The sequence below is a fragment of the Lygodium microphyllum genome, chromosome 1, assembly GCF_053477565.2.
Source record: "Lygodium microphyllum isolate KBCC chromosome 1, Lygodium_microphyllum_v1.1.10, whole genome shotgun sequence".
In the NCBI taxonomy this organism is placed as follows: Eukaryota; Viridiplantae; Streptophyta; class Polypodiopsida; order Schizaeales; family Lygodiaceae; genus Lygodium; species Lygodium microphyllum.
This window is the reverse complement of record NC_141135.1, coordinates 152,906,231-152,931,251: the sequence shown is the minus strand read 5'-3', so window position 1 is coordinate 152,931,251 and position 25,021 is coordinate 152,906,231. Positions and strand designations below refer to the sequence as shown.

Here is a 25,021-nt window from a genome sequence, read left to right as displayed (position 1 = left end):
AAATTCAAGTAATTTAAGTAAACCTATAAAGGAACTAAAGGCACATATAGGCTTCAAATTAAAAAATAATGATATCTTATTCATTTCAAAATGGTTGATTACTTTATAAATTGCATTTTATAAGTAACTTACCTCTCTTTTGGATACTCAAAACCATTTGTTTATGGAAATATTTTAACTATGTGCTTTCAAATCTATGTATGAACAACTGCTTGTCAATTTATCTTTGATGCATCAAACATAATAGGTTTAAATGGAGAATGTACCATTGTAGACATCATTAGAGAGTGGATTTCCATGAAACCATTAGAAACTATGAGCATATGCACCATGTGGATTGTATTGAAACCATGGCCATAGCCATTCGATGTCATGAAACAATAAGACATAATTTGAATACCAATTTACCAATGATGTTCCCTATAGATGTGTTTTCTACCACATTAGCACCTTCAACATGCTTTGCTTTTTCTTTGGCTTCACTATAGGACTTTTCCTTAAGGTGAGCATGTTTTCTACACTAATAGCACATTCAAATTTGCATAAGAGCTTGCAATCCATAAGTATGTATCCAAGTCTTCATTCTCCTCAAGGTGACCATGTTTTCTATAATGATAGCACTCTTAAGCTTGCAATTGAACTTGCAATCCATGAGAGCATTCCAAGTTTTCATTCTCCTCAAGATGGCCATGCTTTTTACAAAGATAGTGCATCTTAAGCTCGACATTGAACTCGCAATCCTAAGAGTTTGTCTTAAGTCTTCAACAATGAGAATGTATTGTTTCTGGTGAGATAAAGCTTTGTGGTTTGGAAGGCATACATTGTGCCTATTTTTCTTAAGATGTCTAATGTATAAGTCAAATAAGTTATCAATGAATAATAACTGTGTCAATTAACTATTCGCATTTGGTTTTCATGTTTGAATCAGGAAATTGGCATACATGGCAATAACCATACTCATATTGCAAAGGCTATATTAGCTTTTATTGTGAAGGAGATAGTTGTCATGAAAAAAACAAGCCAAGAAAATCCATTGGCTTTGACTTCCACTTTTAGTGATGACTAGTGTTGTTCATCATGAAGTGATAGCATTTGTAATTCAATGTTATGGCAAAGGAAAATTCATTGTTTTCTTTCCTTCTAGCTTATGTTAAATCTTTCAAATAAACTCATATGGTTGCATTTGAAATCCAAATAGACTCATGTTATTGGATGAGTGATCACATACTATATATATGTTACATTCATTCTCTTACGAATGTTCATATGCTTACATTGCCACTATCCACAATTCACATCTTTGATTTACATGTTAATTTTTAATATGTTCTTTTCAAAGAAACCTTTATCCAGATACTAGTATGCATAGCATGCTAGGCAAATTCACATTAGTACGTTAAAAATATGTAAATTGCTCATTGAATGCAAATTTCTACCATAGAATGGCACTCTTAGGTGGCATTCAAGTGCATAGTCAATCTTTATGTGCGAGTGTGCATGTGTTTGTGTATATGCAATGCACATGTGTGCACGCGTGTACATGTGTTTTATTGTTAGAAGTTGTCTTAAAAAAAAAAAGGTTCTTGAAGAATATGGCCATAAGGTTTTTACTTATTGAGAGTATGAGAAATTATATGAGATTCAATGGCAATGGTGTCACAAACTAGCCTAATTCAGTTATGTCTATATAAATGTACAATTTTAGAACCTGCCTACTAATGCACAATGTAAGCTTCATGGAAAACCAAACTTGTTAACTGTATAACTGAAGGATTTGGTTAGAAAAAGACAAAAAGAAAGTATACATGATTAGCACATTTTATTCACATGTGATAATATTTTATCATATAGTAGCCTTTTTTAAAACTTAATCTTGGGCCCTATAAGAAGAGCCATGTTATCAACTCCTTGGAAAAATACATAGCAAATTGACTTCTATCAATCTTACATTGGACCCTATCATATGACATATCATTGGATAACTCTCAAGAAATACATTCTAAATTTCCTGAGTTCAATAAATATCTAGGTCATATGCTAAAGTTATGCTAGGCATTCTAATCTTGCCTTAAAAACATTTGTTATGGTACTTTTTGAGTCATTTTTTCAACATCTTTTGCTCTTCACATCCAAACCTTATTATCCTATATATCAATCAAAGCTCTCGAGGAGTGGATTATTGATATTTTAAGTCCAACAAGATCTTTGTAGTTTATTCTCTATTATGTAGATGACATCACATGCAAGAAGATGGAATTCTTTCTAGATGGATTGAAGGATTACAATCAAGTTTATACGAATCTAGAATATCATCACAAAATCACTTTCATCACAAGGGGGAGTAGGTGTTTGTGCAGTTTTGTGATATGGCTTAAAAATGCCCCCTTCTCTTTGCAATGCAATGTAATTGATATTTTTCAATAATTTTTGTTTATGATTTCAATATATTTGGACAAATATTGAAGCACCAAGATTATGGATAGTGGCCACTAAAACCCAAGGTATGCATTTTAGAAAAAGAAGATGGTGAATCCAAGCAACAATAAATTAAGCATCGAGTAGTAGTATAGGAAAGGTCAACAAGACATTTACTAGCGTTCCTTGCTAGCTTTTGCCTAATCCCACACCAAATTGCATAGTTAATGTCTAGGTCAGATATCCCAAATTTTGTAGCAATAAGGGATAATGGCCTTGATCCCCATATTTAGCACTAAAAATAATGTTCATTAACCCAATAAGGGTGGCTTAGAGAATGTTGTTAAGAGGAAGCTAGCTTTCAGTCTACTTCACTTGGCAAAAGTCCAACTTGGCTTGCTTGGTGCCTTGTGAATTAATTATGGATTATTTGCCAGTGAAAATAGCTCTTTCTCAAGGAAAGTCCATCCTAGAAATGGTAGAGAGCTTGAGATGAGAGCTATGCTAAAACATTCTATACTCTAATACAAGGAATTCCTTTAAGTGAATGACTTGCCTAGGATATCTTAAAGTCATTCTTTATTTGGGGTTTGAATCGCGATCTTCGAATGTCCATGGCTACAATCAATCTAGTCACCACTATCCTATATGATATTATTGCATAAGCCCCTACAGAAATTTAGTCTTTGGATCATTTCAGACTCACACATTGGAATAAGAAGGCAAAAAAAAAGAAGGATTTAGAGAGTTGTGATGAGGGTTCCAACACATCTTCTAAGAGAAAACTACCCATGGTAGTGGCTCAGGTAAGTTACTCATGAATATATGTGTGCATCACATGGGTTAAAAATAAGGTATTTTTAAAATATCATTTTTATATATATTTTTACATATAGAAGGGTGTAATATAAGGGGTTATTTATATATTGAATAGAAAAGGGTTATTTTTTATTCAAGAAAAATTCATAGATAAGGATATTTATAAATAGACCTTAAACGCACGTGATGTAGAGGGTGATGTAGAGGATATACATATAGTAACTTCCCCGAGGGTAGTGGAGAGTAGAAGACGAATTGATTTGGGAACCCCACAATTCTACAAGAAAAGCAAAGACTCTCGTCTAAAAAATTTGACACTCTTCATAGTGCTCAGTCTCTATTATGCTAGGTGCAATTTTTCAAATCAATTGGATCTTGAATATACAACTTTGAAAAAATGGTTTAGATTTGAGACAAATTTCACAACATGATTTTTAATTATTTTTATAAATGGTGTTAGATTTGCTACACAAAATTCACAATATAATTTTTTGTTATTATAATTATCAAAATATGCAACTCGAACTTCCTCACTAGTAACACTGTGATCCCATTGTGTCATACATTCACAAACATCATGAAAGCCCATCCAACATCTATGTGACACATGGTGGTGAGACTCTTGCATGTGTGACTAAGTTATTTGTGTGCCTAACCAATCTAAAATGTGCTACTTTTGTATGACATGGAGAAATATTGGTAGATAAAATTATTGAAGACTATAAATTCAGGCTCGTAAAACTAGAAGAAAAATGCCAACAAGCATATAGTTCCAATGCATTCTATGAGTAGGGTCAAAATAGTGGAAATGAAAGATCCAATTATCAATGTTATGAGTTATTTAGATGTTAAGGCACATTGCTCCATGCCTTAACCTAATCATCCTATTGTTTGGAAGATTCTCTCCTCATTATCTTCCACACCATCCACCATGTTGATGGTTTTTTTAAATCTCAAGTCAATCTCCTATGCTAGGGTTGATGTAAACTCATCCATGAAAATTTAAGCCTTTTGATTGCCTGATCATATGGTCATCTAATTTTTATCCCACTTTTGACTACTTTTTCCTTGATTGGGCCAAGGGCATCCCAAAAGTGTCTTAGAATCCACACATCCTTGCATATCCACTATTATTCTTGGGACTTTACTGGTATCTCTACAATTAAGAGGGTGGTTGACTTGAGGATGCCTAGGAATTGAAGTTGATGTTAGGTCAACCATCCAACCAAGAATGTGGATGGAGCCCATGATGCAACAACCCATAATGTCCAAAGGTGGATGCTATGATGATATTGACATGCTTGATTCAATGTCTAAAAAAATTAACTTTCCCTAAAAATGGACAATGGTGGAAGTGATATGGTTGTAAGAAAGAGGGGAAGGAATTGCTAGATTTAGGGTTGCAAGAATGGGCATATAGAGATTTCAAAAGAAGAAGCTTCAAAGAGACAACTCAAAGTGTATTGAGAGGTGTCAATAGAGAAAATTTACAAGACTTCGTATGGCCTAAAGTGAGTAGGCATATATACAAGGCCGAGGGGGGGAAAGCCAAGAGAGGGAAAAAAGTGCTTCAATAGTCCTAAGTGCATTCACACACATCATTACCAAACTATGGTAACAAATCCACCCTCAAACTAATATGTTGAACAAGAGGTGGCAGTCATGGATGGGAAAGTGCCAAGCTTAGTGGACTAGATACAATCCAAAAAGGAGAGCAAGCCCAAAGCTTTGGGAAAGCGTTGAACTTCTCACAAGGCAAAGCCTTTGTGAAAAGATCTACAAGTTTGTCTTGTGTTGGGACATAGGTCACATGTATGGCCCATGGTTAATGAGTTTCCACAAGCTCAAGTCCAAGACAAGCTTAGGGAAGTTGTGTCTATAAGTCAAGTAGTAGCTAGTAAATCTATCATCTATCCTATGTATTAATAAGAGGTTTTTGAGGTATGCAATGTCCAAAACCTCCAAATAAATTTTCTCTAAAGAGCATCCCACTCTCTCACATTTGTTTTCTCTCTCTCTCTCTCTCTCTACACACACACACACACACACACACACACACACACACACACACACACACACACACACACACACACACACACACACACACACACACACACACACACACACACACACACACACACACACACACACACACACACACACACACACACACACACACACACACACACACACACACACACACACACACACACACACACACACACACACACACACACACACACATACATAGTGGTGTATCACCTCTCTCCTACTTCTATGGTCATGCATAGCCCTCAAGTGTAGGTCCCTCACCATCTCTCACTCAAGCATTGGTGGAGATAACTCTCCATTAAATCATTGCACATAACCAATCACCAACCCTGAAGAAGTAGCAACAACTACAACCATCATAGGGACCTCATAGCAAGGTCATCCACTTAGCCAACAGATAAAACTAAAAATCAAGGTGGCAAATACATGGAGGAAGGTGAGGAGACAAGGAGTCCAAGTGTTATGGCAAGTCCTTGCATCTGCATACGCTGCACTATCATCCTGAGAGTTGAGATAGAGGATTGCATATGCTAGCTCTTTGTGGACACCATTCATATAGAAGCAAATAAAAATTACCTACAATCCTTGCATCTATAATGGATCTTCTAATCTAGCCTCACACTAATTAACACTTTGTATGGGAATGAGCATAGTTGTATTAAATATTTAGAAAATGAAGGTGTCTTTCACCCATAAGTGAAGGGTAGGAAATATTACATGAGTACCTTATTGATGAATGGTGCCTAAAATAATATATTAAGCTCTTTAATTTCAAACACAACTTGGAAATTTATTTTTTAACGCAACTTAGATAATAAAGTTTTGGCACCCTTGATTAGTCCTCTTTGCACTTGATTTGGACTTCCAACCTATCTTCAACAACTTTCTCTTGTGACGACTAAAAGCAATTGATGATTTAACAAATGTGATGTGGATTTATTTATATGGATGATGATGAGTGATTGAAATTTTCTCCACATCTATAAAATTTTGCATAAATTCACAAGACAATGTATACTAGATTAACAACTACTTTTTCTTTTTTCAAAGTGTAAAGAAGCCTCAACTTTTTGATTGTGTTTTACTAGTTAACAACTGCCAACACAAATAGAAGTAAGAGAAACATAGTATTATTATTACAAAATTTTGTTCCTTCAATCACACATTTTTTTAGTATGGAGCAATATGAAGGATTATAATGACTCCTATATTCTCTCTCAAAGGTAAGGATCAATCTATACGAGGAGGGCATGACTCATGAGAGATCTCATGGTGACAAATGTCTAGGAGGATAACTTGACTCGTGAGGGATTTCAACGCTTCTCTCATAATGAATGGAGGATCTTGGTCTCATCAAAGGGACCTTTCATCTTAAAGAGTTCAATGTAAGGAAGTAATGTTGCACATCTAGCTAATGACAATGGCTCATTCTCTATTAACTAAATAACCAACAAACAAGTGTGTTTACCTCTTTCTATTGTGGAAAACTCTTGTTATTTCCATGTAGTATTGTTCGCATAATAAGATTACCCTGTAAGAGGCAACCAATTCATGACTATCATATGATTGCATGGTTAGAGTGGGATTGCATGCACCTTTCACATGGCTATTTTTCAACTATGGAGAAACACATGTTACTCCCATGTAATAATGGGATCACGATGAGCTCCTAGGAGTCACCCCATACCTATTCTTGTTGAAGATCAAAGAAGGATCATTATCGCCCTTTCCAATGAAACAAGCTAGGCATATGGTAGCTCCTTCAATCAGAGATGCTCATGATTAGCTAGAGAGCTAGGTGGCAAATGTATAGAACATGTTCTTTATATTTGAGGGAATAGAATGTATCTACAAGCCTTATGAAATAAATAATATTGAGTAGGGACAAAATCAACACATGCATGAGTTTCACCTATTTTACATCTTGATATGTAATTCATTTTATAGACTAATACATTTTGGACTTAGTCATGTTGCTACACATTCATACTGCTAAAGCATAGTTGTAGGAGTAAACTAGAAAACAAGTAACCAGTAATGTGGTGCATACATAAATATAATTTTAGAACCTAGGATGCTAATTCTTTTTAGAGTTGAAGAGCTCCCGATGTAACATTGATCGTATACTTCGAGGATCTTTATGTTTTAAACTCCTATTAATGGCATGCAAGGAGTACAAATGCATATAATGTATAATATATAATATAATGCCACTCTATTGATTAATTTTGAATTTTGAATTACAAGTTGGACTAAAATGCCATTTTGACGAGTGACCACCCCTTTTTTTGGTGAATATCACTTCAATTCTCTCAGGATGCACTTCCAACAAATGGTATGTTAGATATTGAATGTCACTTTTATTGTTTGGCAATGCACTACCAACGAATGGTATGTTAGATGATTGCGTGGTTAGTAGCTTGTCTAGTTTGTGTGGACATGGTTAGCACCTTGTGTAGCCATGCACCAGAAATTGTGCCAAGTGGAGATGCAATTGGTGAAATCCAAACATGATTGTAATTTCCAATGACAATTGCAGGTGCTAATGCCCTCATAGGATTCATGGATGCTCCAGATATGGGCCTAGAAACATGAAACATGAAAGAAGATGTTATGAACTTAGCATTAGAAGGTACACCCTTGTAGCCTATATATTTTGAAATAGTTATTAAGCAATGTAATTGTTTGTGCACCCCTTGTTTAAATCTAATAGTAGCTTTTTAGTAGTCAAGGTGTACCAAATGACTTGATAAAGATACTACAATACTAAGATAGCATTATGAATTTAAATACAAAATGAAAGGTTTAGCATTTACCCAGCTATCACAATATTCAATATTATGGATGCAGCAACAGGTATTGAAGCGTGCAAGCCTGTCTACAAGGCAAAAGCACCCAAGAATTTATACAACTTCATGTTTATATAAAAAGAAACAAATGACTTGTTCTAGCAAATATTCTAATTTTCAAATGATGATGGAATTGAAGAAGTAATATTGACAACTTTTAGCCTGCAACTTAAGATTTGGTTCTAAAACCTCTTAGAGCTTGTCTATTTAAAGATGCTGTAGTGAGAGTAGCATGTGTAGCCAAAAGAAAAAGAGCCTTATGTAATATATAAAGGAAGATGTGCTCCATGAAAATGTGAATTTTGGATTACTAGAAACTTCATGGTTACATGCACACACAAACTCAAGTTTGATGCAAATTTTCAATTTTGAAAAGAAATATTATTAATTCCAATAAGTGCTGGCTCAACTAGTAGTTCATGTGAGTGAGTTGGATAAGCTACCAAGTCCAATCAATGAAGGGTGAGATACTTGGATTTGACATGTAGGTCTAATTAATATTTTAGCTAAAGAAATTGGGGTGAATCCAATCAACCAATAGAAATACATCGCATTTTTTAAAATGAAAATAAAGATTCATGAGGCTCAAATCTATGGCATGGAGTTAAGGTATATGAATTCGGTGTATGAGTGATCTAAGTTTGTGAGCAATCTTTAATGATGGGCTATTGGGGATTGCTTGGAATGAATACAACAAAAAGTTTTGGTTCACAAACTTACAACTTGAGCATTGCTTGCAACTGAACATGCTAATGCCATAAAACTCAATGCAATCATGTACTCCATACAAAAAGCTCGAAAATCTCCTGTGGGTGGTACGCTTAAAGTAACACGCAAGTCAACTCCATAGAGCGCTCTTCCTATTAGACACCCTAGGATTCCACCCACAAGTTGGCTAATAGAGTACCATGGAACCTACATTGTCAAACAATAAGCATGGTTTTAGTAGAGCGAAATCTAGTATGATTTGAATCACCTATATACAATCATTTTGCAATATAGAAGTAGGGAAAATTTCAAAGACCCTACATAAAGCCAAGGAAACTTTCCAACACTTGCAAAGCCAATGGTAATAGCTGGGTTCACATGGGCTCCTGATATGTGCCCAAAAGTAAAGATGATAATAGTTATGCCACATGCAGCGGCAATTCCACTTGCTAGATAATCCATGTTGCCATGACTGATTTGGTTGCCCATTGTTACACCACATAGAAAGAACATAAGAAAGAAGCTTCCAATACACTCTGCACCAATCTGCCAAGTTGCAAAAGGCTCTTATTAGATATAATGGGGTTCCTACTTATTTTTGTAGATTATTGAACTTATCATGTATTGAGATCAATCAATAAGTGTATTGGACTAATCAATTGGCCTACTAATTTTTGTCTCATAAATTCTTATAGTAAAACAAGATTTTTTGGCTTTTACAAAAATCTTGAACTCGTAAGGTTTTGACTTCACTCACATTCACTTTTCAAAAATAGTAAATTATCCACATACGAAAAATCTCAAAATACAGAAAATAATGTCAAATAAAATTTCCAAGAAAAAAGTGGAATTGTCATTTGGATAATCTAAAAGTCTATACATTTTCAAATTTATCCAAGGCGGAATTGGAAGCACCAAATTTTGAAAAAGAACCAAAATATGTGGATTTGTCATTTGGACAGTCTAAAAATATGCATATTTTCGTTTTTTTCAGCAGTAAAAATTTGAAGATGTGCTTGAGGAAATACTAGGTGGTTATTTCATAATATTGTTATTAGTATGGTATGATACTAAATACAATATATATATATATATATACCATTCTGAGGAGAGGGATGGCACTTTGAAGGCGCTCTCTGCATGACGGTGGCTTTTGTTGGGCGCTATCGGCCTGCGCCATAGGCGCTACTGTTTATGTATGTGTACGCTAGTGTCTACGAGAGGGTGCACGCGTGTATGAGGATCACCAATGTTCAGCTCAATCGATCAGAAACACCTGCATGTGCTGCTAAGAAATCAACTCGATCAAGCGAGAGATCGCAGACGGTTGGTGTGATGTCAGCACAAGAACAAGCTGAAGAAGAAGAAGAAGGAAGAAGAAGAAGAAGAAGAAGAAAGATACTGTCAGAAAGTCCCCCAAGCGGGCATATTCAGCCGCCAACCAAAGGTAGGTGAAGAAGATTCCCGAAACGTGGGATCGCTCGTCTGGGTTTATAATCGCGGCCCGCACCGCAGAGGGGCAGACACAGCGCGCGCGCGCGCGAGAGAGAGAGAGTGAGAGAGAGAGAGAGAGAGAGAGAGAGAGAGAAAGAGTGTGATGTATATCAGTTACATCTCTGTATTAGTCACGATTGCTGCGTGCAGACGCAGCTTCACACGTTCATGCACGCCCCTTCTTTATCCCATATTCTAGGTAATATCAACCAACATCGATCGTTCCTTGTGGGTTGAAGTCTACCGAGCCTCCAAAATAGTATGCCGCTCTTACATGGCAACCTCTCCATTTTTCTCCTTTTTTGGCTATTGAAAGCACATAAGCCGCTTCAATTGACATGAATGGCTCAAGCTTCTCTGATTCTCTTGCCTCTTCTTCGATCACAATCACATGCAATCCATGATCCACCCGACCCCATTTGCCATTTAAGCTGATCCAAGCTAAAAGCTACCTCTCCAAAGTCCAGTCTCCACCTACGCCATTTGCCACCTCCGTGCTCGCATGCAATATTGATTGTGATCCATGGCCACATTTATCTTCTCAGAACCCATCGCCTGCACGCACTTGCCAACATTCCATTCTCATGTCCACCTGCCTAATTCTCAGAACCCATCGCCACCTCAAGTCCACATTCCTCATCCACCCGCATCACCCTATCATTGTTCGAGGACTCCACTCGTCAACCTCATGAAGGTCTCAAATCTCAAGAGCTCCACTAGATATGAAACTCGATTACCGTGGTTAACCATGTTCTTTAGCTCAAATGTTGCTATTCTTGTGATGCACAGGTATATAGATGTCCGAGGGTGTAGCTCTTTTCGTCAAAAGTGCAGTTGTAGCAAAGCTCGCCAAAGGAGGTCCCTTGCTCCTCTGTCCTCTCGGGCAAAGTGAGACAACACCCGCTCATCTTTTAACTCAGTAAGCTAATTTAGTACATCAGAGAAGTTGCTAGACTTGACCATAGCCGCTCAATGTGAGACGGAAGATATATACCAAGATGTGGACGATATAAGAAAACTCTTGCAAAACGCAAATGTCGTTGGATTATCTATTGACTTAGTAACTAATTTAGTACATCGGAGATTATTAGATAATTCATATGCCCTCAATATCAAAACACATGTCACCAACTCACTGTTGGCTGCATGGCACCAAGTTCCAAGGACTAAGTAAAGATTCCCTTGGTCAAAGCAAATAGAAAAGTATAGAGCAAGGGACAACCCCTATAGCTTCATAGAGCAATTTGAGCAGGTGTGTGAGGCACACAACTTCATTGCCACAACATGAAAGCTCAGGCATTGGACTTTGTTTGAAATTTGTTTGAGCAAGAAAGGAAGAACATGGTTCACATGGATAATACAAATGACAAAGCCCGGTTCTCTAATCTCAAGAACTTGTTTATCTCATGAAATTCACAAAATCCAGATTTGGGGACAATTTTGTTGTATGACTCATGAACTTGCAACAATAAGAGGAAGAAAGTGTGAAGGACATTAGGCTAGGAGGCAACAAGGGTGCGAGGGGGGCTTTGGCCATAAATCCCTCAGGTGTATTGAGGACTAGCCTAACCGATATGAGCCTAAGATGGACTTCTTAGAAGGCCTTGATGCTAGACAAGGGTAGATTGGTGGATCATGTGCCTGAGATTTGGACAAGAGTCCTGGATTAAGGGACCAAATGCCACGGTGGCATCGCATCTTGGAGAAGGTACAAGATAAAGATATTGTTTTGCAACTACTTTCAAAGGATTGTTTAACATTGTCTTTATGTTTGTGATAATAAATTATGTGAAGGAACCAATGTTAATGGCTAATTAATGAAGCTATCTTTGCATGTCAAACATGTTAAGATAATTAAGTAACTAAAACATGCCCTCAAGGAAAGTGGGAGGGTGAGATCTTCAACAGATCCGCCGTCCTACACATGGGTGGTCTCAGTAAGCCAAGAGTTTTTCTTCAAGGCACTAGATTTAGAAAGTGGGCAAATGGGTGACTACCTGGTGTGTTTTCTTAGATCAAGATCAATGCCATTTTAGCAGACCAAAGTCGAGACTATACCTTACGAGCAGAGGGATTGACACATATTACTTTACTCCCCCTCGTTTCTTGCACTATGAACCAAGTGGGACATTGATCTACTTTGGTTTGAGTTGACTTGCAAATGAAGTGGCTCAAGGACCAATGCTAGTTAAAGCTAATACTATGTGACCTAAGCGTCAAATTAGAAATTCAAATTCAAGTCTATCCTTATGGCTTATGGTTAGAACCTTTCATTGCCAAGTGAACTGGAGAGAGCCTAGATGACAAACTCCATGTTATTGTAAGGAGTATTGAGTGGCATTGCTTAGGAAATATCTATTGATGGACCACTAAATCATACCATTGAGGGCTCTTAGTCGGGCACGTTATACTTGAACAAGGCCATGTGCATTGATGACTTATATAGAGAAAGGAATCAAGGCAAAAAGATTAGGTTTAAAAGTGACACCACATTATCAAGAAGCACTGCAAAGCTTCATGTAGTATAGGATCTCCTCATATCATTTAAACAACACTAGGCTAAACTAGTTAGACTCACTAATACCTTAAAGCAACCATGGTTGTATTGGCAAAACATTCATAATGTGCAATTTGGGGATGACCACTTCCCATCTACATGTTCTAGACCTCCTTGAATTTGTATGAGTTGTAGATGTATTGGAGACAAAATTTCCTGCTATCGAGTACCGAAATGCTTGTTCTACACAACCCCTTTCAAGAACAACAATCCATATCCATAATAAAATAGGGCACAAAACAACCCTAAGCCTTTGCAACTAGTGCTACCAACTTTAGAGGAGCTGACCAAAGAATAGGAATACTCGAACCCATATGTAATCTATGACAAGGAGGGTAATGCTATTCTCATGGATTATTGCTCCATACTAATCAGGTATTAGGGTGAGAAAGATAAAGTGCTCCAATGCAATTCGAAGGCCCCAACCAATGCTAGAACTACAAACAATCAAGAGTAGAATAATTTTTGCCTTCAGTAAAGGAACATTGGTTGAAAATAGACTATACTTACCTTGACAACTATGCCTACAAAACAAAAACAAACTCTACTAATAAAACTTGCATTAGTCTAAGAAAGAAAGCTCTTACCAGTTAGTAATTTAGAAGATGTGTGACATCATGACAACTTGTACAAAATGGTCATGAGAACTTATCCTAAGTAGCAAAGGATCACAAACAGACTAAGCCAAAATCTCATGTTTTTGCCACATGGGTGCCCAACATATTGCTTCATATGGATCGTCTCTTGTGCTCGTTGCAACTATCAAGAAAAGCCTCATAAATGTAGCCTAGACATGCCTATTTTGCTCAATAGTCGAAAACCTATGACAACAAGATTATGTGCCCCACAAGCATATAGACCTAAAACCACTTTAAGCACAACTTCCAATGAACCAGTCTCTCATAAGCTTGAAAAAGGTATACCCCAAAGACAAACAACCAAAGAAACACCAACTTGAAAACTTGAACGTGAGAAAATGGAGGCACTCTCTTAAGCCTATGTGATGATAGATCTGGGAAGAAAAAATGATAGAGTTTGTCCCATCTCACAAGACTACTTGGGAGAATAGTGAGCACATCTTTTGCAAAAGTCAAGTATTTCAAAGAGATATATTGATAATGCTTCCAGACAAGCACGCCAAATCCATGCACCTTGTTTGAAATTAGTCTTCAATCACAAAAGCAAAGCTTCGTGTGAAAATGTTTGAAATCCAACAAAAAGTAGATCTAAGCATTCATTTCTCAAGATGTGGTACAATCATTTTCTTGGCATTGCCTATAATGGTTGTCAATTAATCACCACTTTAGAACAACGACACACCATAAAGACCTTGCAACATGACCCAACTCGTTGCTATGGAATTTGCTTCATACAATTCTCATTGATTGCAATTTACCATATCCCTTTGACTTAGAGCAACATCTTGCATTGGACATAGTCCTTCTAGCAAGAGAACTTCACATGGCAACCTAATCCAAACTCATTAACATAGTGATTTATCTTTGCAAGCTTCCATGTTGGCTAGTTGACTTAGACACTCTTGCTTAGCTCTAGTATATTCTGAAATTTTTTGACCAGCGGCTTCCTCCAACCATCATGTCAAAACCACTTCTTAATAATCCATAACTTTTTGTATGTACAAAATAAAAATTATTTTTTAAAGTAGACAACAAATTTCAAAAAAAAAAAAACAAAACCAACAACTAACACACATAAAACTCAACATGACATTACTGCGAAGAAGCTATAATATTGCCACTAAGAAGGGGAAAACCAAGAAACCAAATGACATAAAATTGAATTGTAGCAAGTCACTGCAAAAATGAAATTGTGCTAAGTTTATAATTCCATATTGATTTTGTTAAAGTGCATTACTTTTTTTCATACAATTCACACAACTTTTTGTTGATTATGCACAAAATGGCTAGTTGGGGGCTCTAGCTCCACCAATAAGAATGAGTGATTATGAACTCCCTACACTAATTAAGGACTCTAGGAACAAACAAAAGTTCTACTTATTGTAGATCAATGCAACATGTATGACTAATAACCGACCACGTGGGGCCCAGGGGATCTCAAATTCTCATTGATCAAAAACTTTGATGAGCTAATTAATGATAATGACATGGCCAAGAAACCTGTGTGGCATGCATTTTTAAAAGTGTGCAATGAGTAGTTGACTTGACCACATCCCTAAGCTTCATTCATTCCCTATGAGCCTAATTCTAAAAAGCATGTCAGGTTATTTGGTGAGAGAAGAGCAAATAGTCAACATAGTGAGACTTACATCATAGCTTGTAGACCTCAACATAGTGAACATAAAGGACCCACAAGAACTCCTACATGTCTAGAAAAATGGAAGAAACCACTTGATCTCACTCTACACAATCTCCTTTTTAGTGCCATTGTGAAGGAAGAGTTGCACATAACTACCCAAATCTTGCCTCATTCTTCCATAACAAGGATCCCAATGCACCTCATGGAAGATATAAAAGAGATCCTATGACTAGAGATTAGAATGACCTCTAGAAAGAGGGAGTTAATGATGAGACCATCATAAATTCCAAGAAAGTAATTCCTTGGGCTCCTAATGTGAGATCCTTTGAGCTAAAGAGAATGGTTGTCATCTACACAAGTGCATTCATGGGAGTAATCAATGTAGGATTGGGACTCTTCACCAAAGCACCACGTGTTATAGGAATTGTCAAACAAATCGGGAAGGTCATCACTCTAGGAACACAATAGCAATTGCACTCAAGAAAATCTAAGAAACAAGCTAGAGGGAAAGAAAAGGAGAAAAGAGAACAAGCTAAGAGAAATAGGGAGCGATGAGAGTGAGCTATGGAAAGAGAGCAAGACAAACAACAAAGAAGAGATCAAACTTCTAGTAGAGAACAAGGTAGTCAAAAAGGGAAGAAGAGAAGTAGAGAAAAGAGTGAAAAGAGTTCATCTACCTTAAACTTTGATGAAGAAGAAACTTGTGAAGAACAAGTACTAGCTTGCAATCACAAAAAGGAGTAAGAAGAAAAAAAATGGAAGCTAGGATGAAAGAGCACACAAAGCACATTCAAAGGACCTTCATGTAGTCATTGTGGAAGCAAGACATATAATGAGACACAAATTTTCTTGACAAGTCTTAGTAATCATAGTAGAGAGAGAGATAGAGAGAGAGAGAGAGAGAGAGAGAGAGAGAGAGAGAGAGAGAGAGAGAGAGAGAGAGAGAGAGAGAGAGAGAGAGAGAGAGAGAGAGAGAGAGAGAGAGAGAGAGAGAGAGAGAGAGAGAGAGAGAGAGAGAGAGAGAGAGAGAGAGAGAGAGAGAGAGGTAGCTTGAGTAAAGAGAAAGAAAAAGCATTTGAGAGCTCACAAAACTTTGATTAAGAAATTATCCAACAACTAGTAGTGGAGATACAAAATCTGCAAACAAAAATCACCATTCTGGAGAAGGTAAAATCTAGAAAAGAGGTCACACAATCCCTTCACAAGATTGCAAAAAACACAATGGAGAGTCCATCTTGAGCCCATAGGAGCGTAGCTTGGAGGATATAGCAGAGTTGAGAGCATAGGTGAGCTTGGTCAATGTAGCTCTAAATAATCTAATTTTGGCGAAGCACTTAATCTTTCAACCCTAGCCCCAACAAGAGAAGCCCTTATATGCTATCTAAAGGAATTGGCTATAGATAGTAGGAGTTGAAATCTATGAGATTAAGAGAACTAGAGTTCTCTAAATCAAAATAGTTCTTAAATGTAGAGCCAACAATAATTATGTCTTTCATGGTGGATTGTGAAACCTCAACAATGTGATGGGCCAAGGGATAGTGTAGGAGATGTGCCTCAAGGACCACAACTAGTGGTGTAGTTGGCACCAAAGATACAAGAATGCCACTTAAGAATGTTGAGTGTGTCCCAAGCTCCTACTCAAAAGGTGACCAACCATCATCTTGACTATAGAGGATGTGAAGTGTGGTAGGAAGACTAAGATGAACTAGTGAAGAGATAGTAAGGGCAAGGAGGAGAGCATGTTATAGTGTTTAACTTCAAGGTTTGAAAAAAATGAAAGCTTTGAAAAGGTCTACTTCCAAGTATCGTATAGACATCAATTTGGGTAAGAAAGAGCATGGCTAAGAAGTAAAAGGATCGATAGGATGAAAACATCCCTCAAGAATGCTTGTTAGCTTCTATCATTCGATTACACCTACATACTGCACTCTTCCCATCCTATTGTGTGGTGTTCTTAGAGGACATGGTGGATATCCAATTCACATTTTGTACCCATCCTTCTATCCAGAGTCCTCCTTCAAGTTACAAGAAGCGACAAAAGACTACATACTTAGCAAAGGGATGTCTCAATTGCACCTTGCAACCACTCTCAAAGGAATATAATCACAAAACAAAGAAAATAAAATAAAATAGAGCAAAAGCTCAGATCTACATAGGTGGACTACACAATCATTGCACCTAGGGGTCCTTAACTTAGACACATATGTGGTGTCAATTAGTTGACTCCATTAACTTCCTAGCCCTTTCCCCCACATAGCACAACCTAAGGTCACATTAAGGGTTGGATAGCCCAACCTCACTCAAACAACCTATCATCTTGAGATTTCCATAACATAATAAACCACACCTAATAAGACCCATCTTTCCCAATTACACTTGTATGAGCATTCACATTGCATAGTAAGGTAGGCACACCCCTAGAGAGAAAACTTTGATTACAAGTGCTAAAGACTAAAGGAACATCCAACAATATCAATGGCCATATATCCTCTACAATAACTCTTCATCCATGAAGCCATCTTCCACCTCCTTCACTACTACTATTGCCAGAGCTACAATGACAACCTCATAGCATCATCAGGGATGACTAACACCTCCCTAGAAGAACCACTTGATCATGAACATCCCTTACACTAAGTTATATACTACTATATGACATGTGTTTGCACATGTCTAGGAGGGGAATAATGTTAACCCCATTGCAAGTAGAAGAACAAAGGGAGCACCAATGAGAGTCAAAGTAGAACAATGAAGGGAGCATTAATAAGAGCTAAATAAATTTTTCTAATATAAGTGCCATGACTTTATCCAAGAAAATAATTATGATTTTCTTATCAAAGATGTTGTGTTCAATGTGAAATTGAGAGTGACGTGCAAATTGTAATTATTCTAGTTTGGAGTTAGGTCTTACTTGAATCCCAAAATGCATGTATTGAAAAGGCCATTCAAACAACCACAAGAGTGAACTGAATGCCCAAAAGAAAAATAGAATCACTAGAGGCCATGCAAAAAAGATATGTAAAATAATGAAACAAGCCATTGATTTATGTGCAAACTTGCAGCCTCTGTATTCTTACTTATCCCTTTATGCTATTGTGAGAGTGAAGGAGAGGGAGAGAGCTAGTTTGAGAGTAAGGGACCTAGTTGAGAGAATATCTTGCTATAAATTTTCTTCTCCTATTCTTCCTTTCCATATGAGAGGCAAAATCAAGTGAGTGTATGTGAGGTAGAGGTGAGAGAGAGTTTGGGATATGTATGAAGCTCTCCTACTGTAACTCTGTGTGTCCATCCCTTCTTCTTCATACTTTCCTCTTCACATCACATGTAAAAGTGGACATGAGGGTGTGGAGCAACCAAGGAGCAACATGTGGATCATGGAGAATACTTGCTTACACATCATGACTATAATGAGGTAAGTTGGTAAGTATGTTCACTATAATTGTGCCTAGAGTCTTTCTATTGCATGTGCAATATAGATAAATTTATCATATTGTTGTCTTTTATGTGAGTCAGCTAGGTGAAAGGCAACCATGACTAAGTGTGTTATGCCCTTGAATTAATAAGAGTTGTGTCCAAAATTCCAGTGCTGAGCTTGCAGATTGGTTGTTTAGTACATTTGTAAATTTTAGTTTTATTTCTTACATGTTAGAATTGAAAGGGGTGAAAATAATAAGCAACTATTTCATTATTGCATAAAGGCTATCTAAATTCAAAGAAAGAATGTGAGAAAACTAAGTGAGTTATTGCCATGGGAGCGGTTTGTTTGAAGATTGACTTAAACAAGTTATAATGAAGTTACTCTTAGAAATAGCACTCCATTACTGTACATATACATTTTTTGAAGAATCTATCTATTCCAGTTTGCAACATGTTGATAAGGCACTGAGCTTCTAGAGGTGCAATAGAAGTATGGACACATGGCATAGTCATAAACATTGAATTAGAATATCATGGGCAAGTAAGTTGCAAGGGCATAAGGGAAAGGTAGGAGAGAATGATATACTAGAAGTATTATACATTCTGATCAATTAAGTTTTATACACACACACACACACACACACACACACACACACACACACACACACACACACACACACACACACACACACACACACACACACACACACACACACACACACACACACACACACACACACACACACACACACACACACACACACACACACACACACACACACACACACACATACATATATATACATATATATATATATACATACATATACATATATACATATACATACATATATATATACACATATACATACATATATACATATATATATATATATAACTCATCTAGCTTGATAAGGACCTTAACATCTACACCTTCCAATGTAGTTATTGGATTTTAAGTAGAGAGTACAAAATCCAATAAGGCTCCCAGATTTGTTGGAGAAGTAAAGTCTAATGTTGATGCTTTGATTAAAGCTCCATCTCCTATGCATGTGTTGATGAGGTCACATGGTGTCATGGATGGCAAAGCAAGCAAGAGGAAGATCTTTGAAGGCTAAATGGAAACTTGGTTATTTCTTGCTTGGATGTTGATGTATGTGGATGATTTGAAATGAAGTTTCAATGTTTCACTTATTCTCTCTAAACTAAAAGTTACATTTATTACTTATGTTTCCCAAATATACATTGCATTATTTCTAAGAAAATGGTGTGAATTATTTAGGTATTACAAGAAGTAAGTTCAGGGACTAGTGTTTAATTAGCATGAAAAGTTAGAGAGAGTGTGTGTATGTGTATATCTATCAAATGGGGTGAAGATCGGAGGTTGCACACCCTCAATTTATAGGCACCTTAACTCCCATGCTTTCATGCATCTAATGTGTGTGTGTGTGTGTGTGAGAGAGAGAGAGAGAGAGAGAGAGAGAGAGAGAGAGAGAGAGAGAGAGAGAGAGAGAGAGAGAGAGAGAGAGAGAGAGAGAGAGAGAGAGAGAGAGAGAGAGAGAGAGAGAGGAGAAGTTGAAAGGTGGAGCAAGAGTGAGAGCACAAGCAAAAGCAAGAGATATGGAGGTTCAAGCAAGAGAGAGCAAGATTGTATGTGAGAAATTGGACTTTTTGTTGTATGTATGTCTTGCATAATGAGAGTCTATGTAGGCCATGGCTCCAATATCCTAGCCACCATAACAAATGCCCATATCTGTAGTACCCTTAAGGTATCTCATGATATCTATCATAGCGTCCCAATGTTGCCAGCCAGGTATCGCCATAGATACACTCCTTCTGGGAAAAGTATAGAAATCCCTTTAAGTAATTGCACATAATGTGCATAACAAGTACGTAGAGACATGCTCCATGTACTTCATCTCAAATCTCTTTTTCTTGAGCTAAGTTTTCAAAGCATCAAGCTCAACATGAGCACTACTAGCAATCAATATATCATCAATATAATGTCAAAATGATAAGGCTACCATCATGGGCCTTTTTTGTATAAAGACATAGATCCATAGTGTTGCAAGAATAATCTTGTGAATGCATAAAAGCATCAAGCTTATGGTACCATTCCCTAGGTGCCTACTTAAGTTCATAGAGACCCTTTCTCAACTTGCACACTAGGTGTTCCATGCCCTTTTTCACAAAGCCCCTAGGTTTCTATGTATAAATATCCTCATGTGGGTCCCTATGTTAAGACAGTCATTTTCACATCCATTTGATAAAGCTGCAAATCATGGCTACTAGGGATACTCTTTAACTTATACACTCACTTGCATAGCAATGCATGTTTACATTTTGGCAATGCATGTTTACCATCTGGAAAGGAAACCAAGTCCCACATATGATTGAATCAAACTTGGACTGCATGGCTCTCACCCAGGAGTGACTGTCACCTCTACATATAGCCTCCTCATAAGTAATGGGCTCATCAAAATTTGTCATCAAGTCATAATATATAGAGGGCTCAAAATGAGCAAGAGGACTTGAGGCTCTAATAGAGCATCTCAATACTAGTTATGGAGCTTGTACTACCTGTCTTCTCTATCGAACATCATGATTATGCATGACAAGCCAATCTTGGACCACTACATCATCAACAATTGTAGGTTGTCTAACTGGGATTGGTTGCATGGTAACAAGCGACTTCCCTTGAAAGATCACCTTGTGTGCCTCAACCACATGCTCTAGTCTAATATGCATCTTTTCCTCATGAAACACAACATCATGGCTACAAATAACCTTTCAAGCCTAGGGACCCCAAAGGCAATAGCCCATCTTATATGCATCACCATATCCAAGAAAGATGCATTTGATGGACTTCAAATCTAATTTGTTACATTTCTCTTTGAGAATATGACAAAAATACTCACATCCAAAGACTTGCACATGTAATATGAGCGAGGTTTACCAGACCATACCTCCTCAACTCTATCACCAAGAGCAATGAATGTGGATCTATTGATTAATTGAATGGTAGTAGTAACTACCCCTATCCAAAAATGTTGTGGTGGACCTATCTAACACCATAATGTGGAGCCTTTTCTAAGTAGTCATATTAATGTACTTTGCAACACCATTCTAGGGGTGGGATGTAAGGGATGATTTATTGACACTTAATACCTCTCTCATCACAAAACTACTCAAATGCCTTAGAGACATATTCAACTGCATTTCAACCTATGCCTCGATTGGTTCTCAACCATAACAAAAAGCATGAAACTTAGGCAAAAGTTCTTACTTTTGCTTTATGGGATGGGCCTAGACCTTTTGCAAATAATCATCAATAAATGTAACAAGATACTTGCATCACATAATGAATAATAGGACATGGAACCACAAACATTTGGGTTAAAAGAGCCAAAGCTCATCCACACATGTAGATTCAAACTTTTTATGTGAGTTACAATCTATCTACCATATAAGAAATCATCAAATAAATCAAATTATGAAGACTTAAAAGGTGGTAAATTCTATAGATGAGTGAGAATGATCATTCCTTTAAGGGACATATGCCCAAGATGATGATGTTGAAGAGATACATGTAGAAGATTAATCATTGCCAAAACATGATCAATAAATTGAGATACAAGCAAGGGATATAGGCTTCCAACCTTGGCACCTCTAGCAAAAATGAGATTCCCATGTGTAATCTTCCATGTAGAATCACCAAAGGTTACATGACACCTATCATCATCCAATTGTAGGCTTTTAGTCAAAATCGAAATATGACATACATCATGCAACACAAATGGAGCACCAATATCAAATTGCAGTCTTACATCATCTATGCCAACAATATCACATATGTGATCATCACCCAAACTAATTGAACCTATAATAGTGTGGTAGGTATAGAACCAAAGATGATGTGGGGTAACATGAAAGGAAGCCCCTGAATTAAGAAGCTAACACTACGAGTTGGTAGATTGAACATCAAGAAGCTCAATAGCATTAAGTGAAGAAGTAATCGGCATATAGTCATCTAAACTATAATCCAAGGTATTTATCTCCTCAATCTTAATAATGGACTTAACAATGTTGCAATTATCAGAAGACTTGGTAGTATCCTATGTTTTTCATTTGCCTTTTTCATGCCTATCATTGTGCATTTTATGGCACTATGGCCTTACGTGATCTTGCTAGATGCAATATGATAACAAGTAAAAGAGGATTTAGAACCATGGGACTTACTATGTGATTGCCCCCATGAGACTTAGACTTGCCCTTATTGGATTGTGAGTATCTACCATGGCAATCATTCCCTTTATCATCATGTCTAACTCTAACTGTAAGTGCATGAGAAGTATGGGCTATATTAATGTTCTTCCTATTTAATTCTTCTACAAGCAAAGCACTCACAAAGAACTCTCTATATTAGAGCATCCAAAGTCATTTTCAATAATATTAGCATTCACAATAGTATAGAATGTATCCAAAGACTCAGGTAGTGTGACAAACAAGAATAAAGACTTTATATTATCCTCAGACAAAATGCCATTTGCGATAAGCTTGCTAAAAATGGACTAAAAATTCAAATTAGTAGTGATAGGAGTGTCCTCCTTCATGCAAAGATTCACAAGCTTCTCCAACTAGTACAATTATAAAACAAGACTTTGCTTGTCATAAAGATCATATATCTTTTTTCATAAATCATAAGCACTAGCTTCAATTTGCAATAATATTGAAATAAACTTGTTATAAAAAGACTAGATAATGGTAGACTTGCATAGCTCACCAAGCTTTTCCCAATCATCTCTATTTCAACCTTCTAGCTTGATTCCCTTGGTTTTCAATGGCCTCATTTTCTTCTTTTGCACCAATACCTACCAAATCTGAGCCTTCCAACACTCGAAGTTATTACCATTCAACTTCTCTATGTTAAAGATAGCACTATCATTAGATGCATTTGAAACACATGTCATTATGTCTACTAACTAATGAGAGTATGGGCTAGTATAATAATAGTAAATTTGCCCCAAAACTGAGCCAAAATCCATGTAATAAGAGATGGAGCCAATATAGTGTTGTGCACAAGTAGGAAACATCAAAGTGCTCGAGTACAAGTGTCTACTCTTAAAGAAAATACTCAAAACTAAATCTCATCATAGCTATCCATAAAACTACAACAATAAATGAATGTAGAATTGTAGGTAAATGAAAAAAAGGTAAAGCTCCCATTGCCATGGATATCATGGTACCAATTAGGATATAAAATGCGACTAACAGTGTAAAATAGAAGATAAAACCCAAGTTACCAAATACTATTAGAGACCCAAAGATGTCAAGTTAGAGACATATATGCAAGTAAAGTAAACAAGTAGAATGTATATAAGCCAATGTGCATAAGAGATCTCCAAAAGCAATAGAGATCCACCAATTGGCAACAAGTAACTCACTACTTATGAACAATGAATCTCAAGTATATAATTGAGTGCATCCAAAGCTCACAAACCCATCCGATAGAAGGAAGTACTAGGTGTACATACCAAAGCTAAATATACCCCAAAATTGTCAATTTCTATATCAAGGATAGTGTATGTATAAACCAATAAGCATGTCAAAGTCTCCCATAGACTCGAGAGTCTAAGCTCTACAATGAAAATATCGAAGTGCTCCCAAGGAAGCAAATCCAAAATGTGCAAGATCAAAGCAAAGCTCAATATATATGTCTCTCTCATAACGAGTGCAATTATTTAGCAAGACTTTCATTTGGAGTTTCTTAGCTCAATGTATGTATCAAGGATAGTGTATGCATAAATAGATAAACATGTAAAAGTTTCCCATAGACTCAAGAGTCCAAGCTCTACTATGAAAATATTAAAGTGCTCCCAAGGAAGCAAATCCAAAATGTGCGAGAGCAAAGCAAAGCTTAATACATATATCTCATAATCAGTGCAACTATTTAGCGAACCTTTCATTTATAGTTTTTAAAGCTATCCTTGGGGTTTTTTGGGAACATTATGAGCACATTGTAGTATTTGAATGATAGTTTAGAGTTTTTAGGAGTGCCATCAATAGTACACCCTTTCATAATTCATTCAATTTCATTACATTTGCTTGATTTAGTCAAGTATATATTATATATATATATATATATATATATATATGTTAAATCCTTGATTTACTGAAGCTAGATACATAGACCAGTTAAATTATCATGATACTTTTAGTACCTTAATGGTACTTTTTCAAGTACAAAGCAATTTATATTACCAGCAACACATTCATTCATAGCACTACTTATGATCACTATGATCTGAAGGTTGCTAGCATGCTATATAAACAAGCCATTGATTTTGTAGACACTGAAGTCTCTCTCTAGGCACATGCAATAGTGATGCAATTTAGCTCACGATTTTTTTGGTCCTTCGCATCTTGCAAAAAT

The 25,021-nt window shown here is 36.7% G+C and overlaps 2 protein-coding genes across 3 annotated transcripts in view; one reads left to right on the top strand and one right to left on the bottom strand.

The window, feature by feature from the left end:
• The window catches only part of LOC148041836 (uncharacterized), a 102,797-nt gene extending 101,586 nt beyond the window's left edge, over positions 1–1,211 (top strand). For both annotated transcript variants that reach the window (XM_087688775.1, XM_087688772.1), the window contains exon 13: positions 929–1,211. In XM_087688775.1, the coding sequence (XP_087544901.1) occupies positions 929–1,066 (138 nt within the window). In that variant the 3' untranslated portion in view covers positions 1,067–1,211. The remainder of the gene's footprint in view (positions 1–928) is intronic.
• Positions 1,212–7,472: 6,261 nt separating this feature from the next.
• LOC148041835 (aquaporin NIP1-1-like) lies at positions 7,473–10,318 on the bottom strand. Its single transcript, XM_087688767.1, has 5 exons — positions 9,943–10,318; positions 9,165–9,389; positions 8,856–9,050; positions 8,103–8,164; positions 7,473–7,869 (listed from the first exon to the last, which is right to left on the bottom strand). The coding sequence occupies exons 1-5, from the start codon at positions 10,021–10,023 to the stop codon at positions 7,683–7,685; spliced, it is 750 nt and encodes a 249-aa protein (XP_087544893.1). The 5' UTR covers positions 10,024–10,318; the 3' UTR covers positions 7,473–7,682.
• Between the last annotated feature and the right edge of the window lie 14,703 nt (positions 10,319–25,021).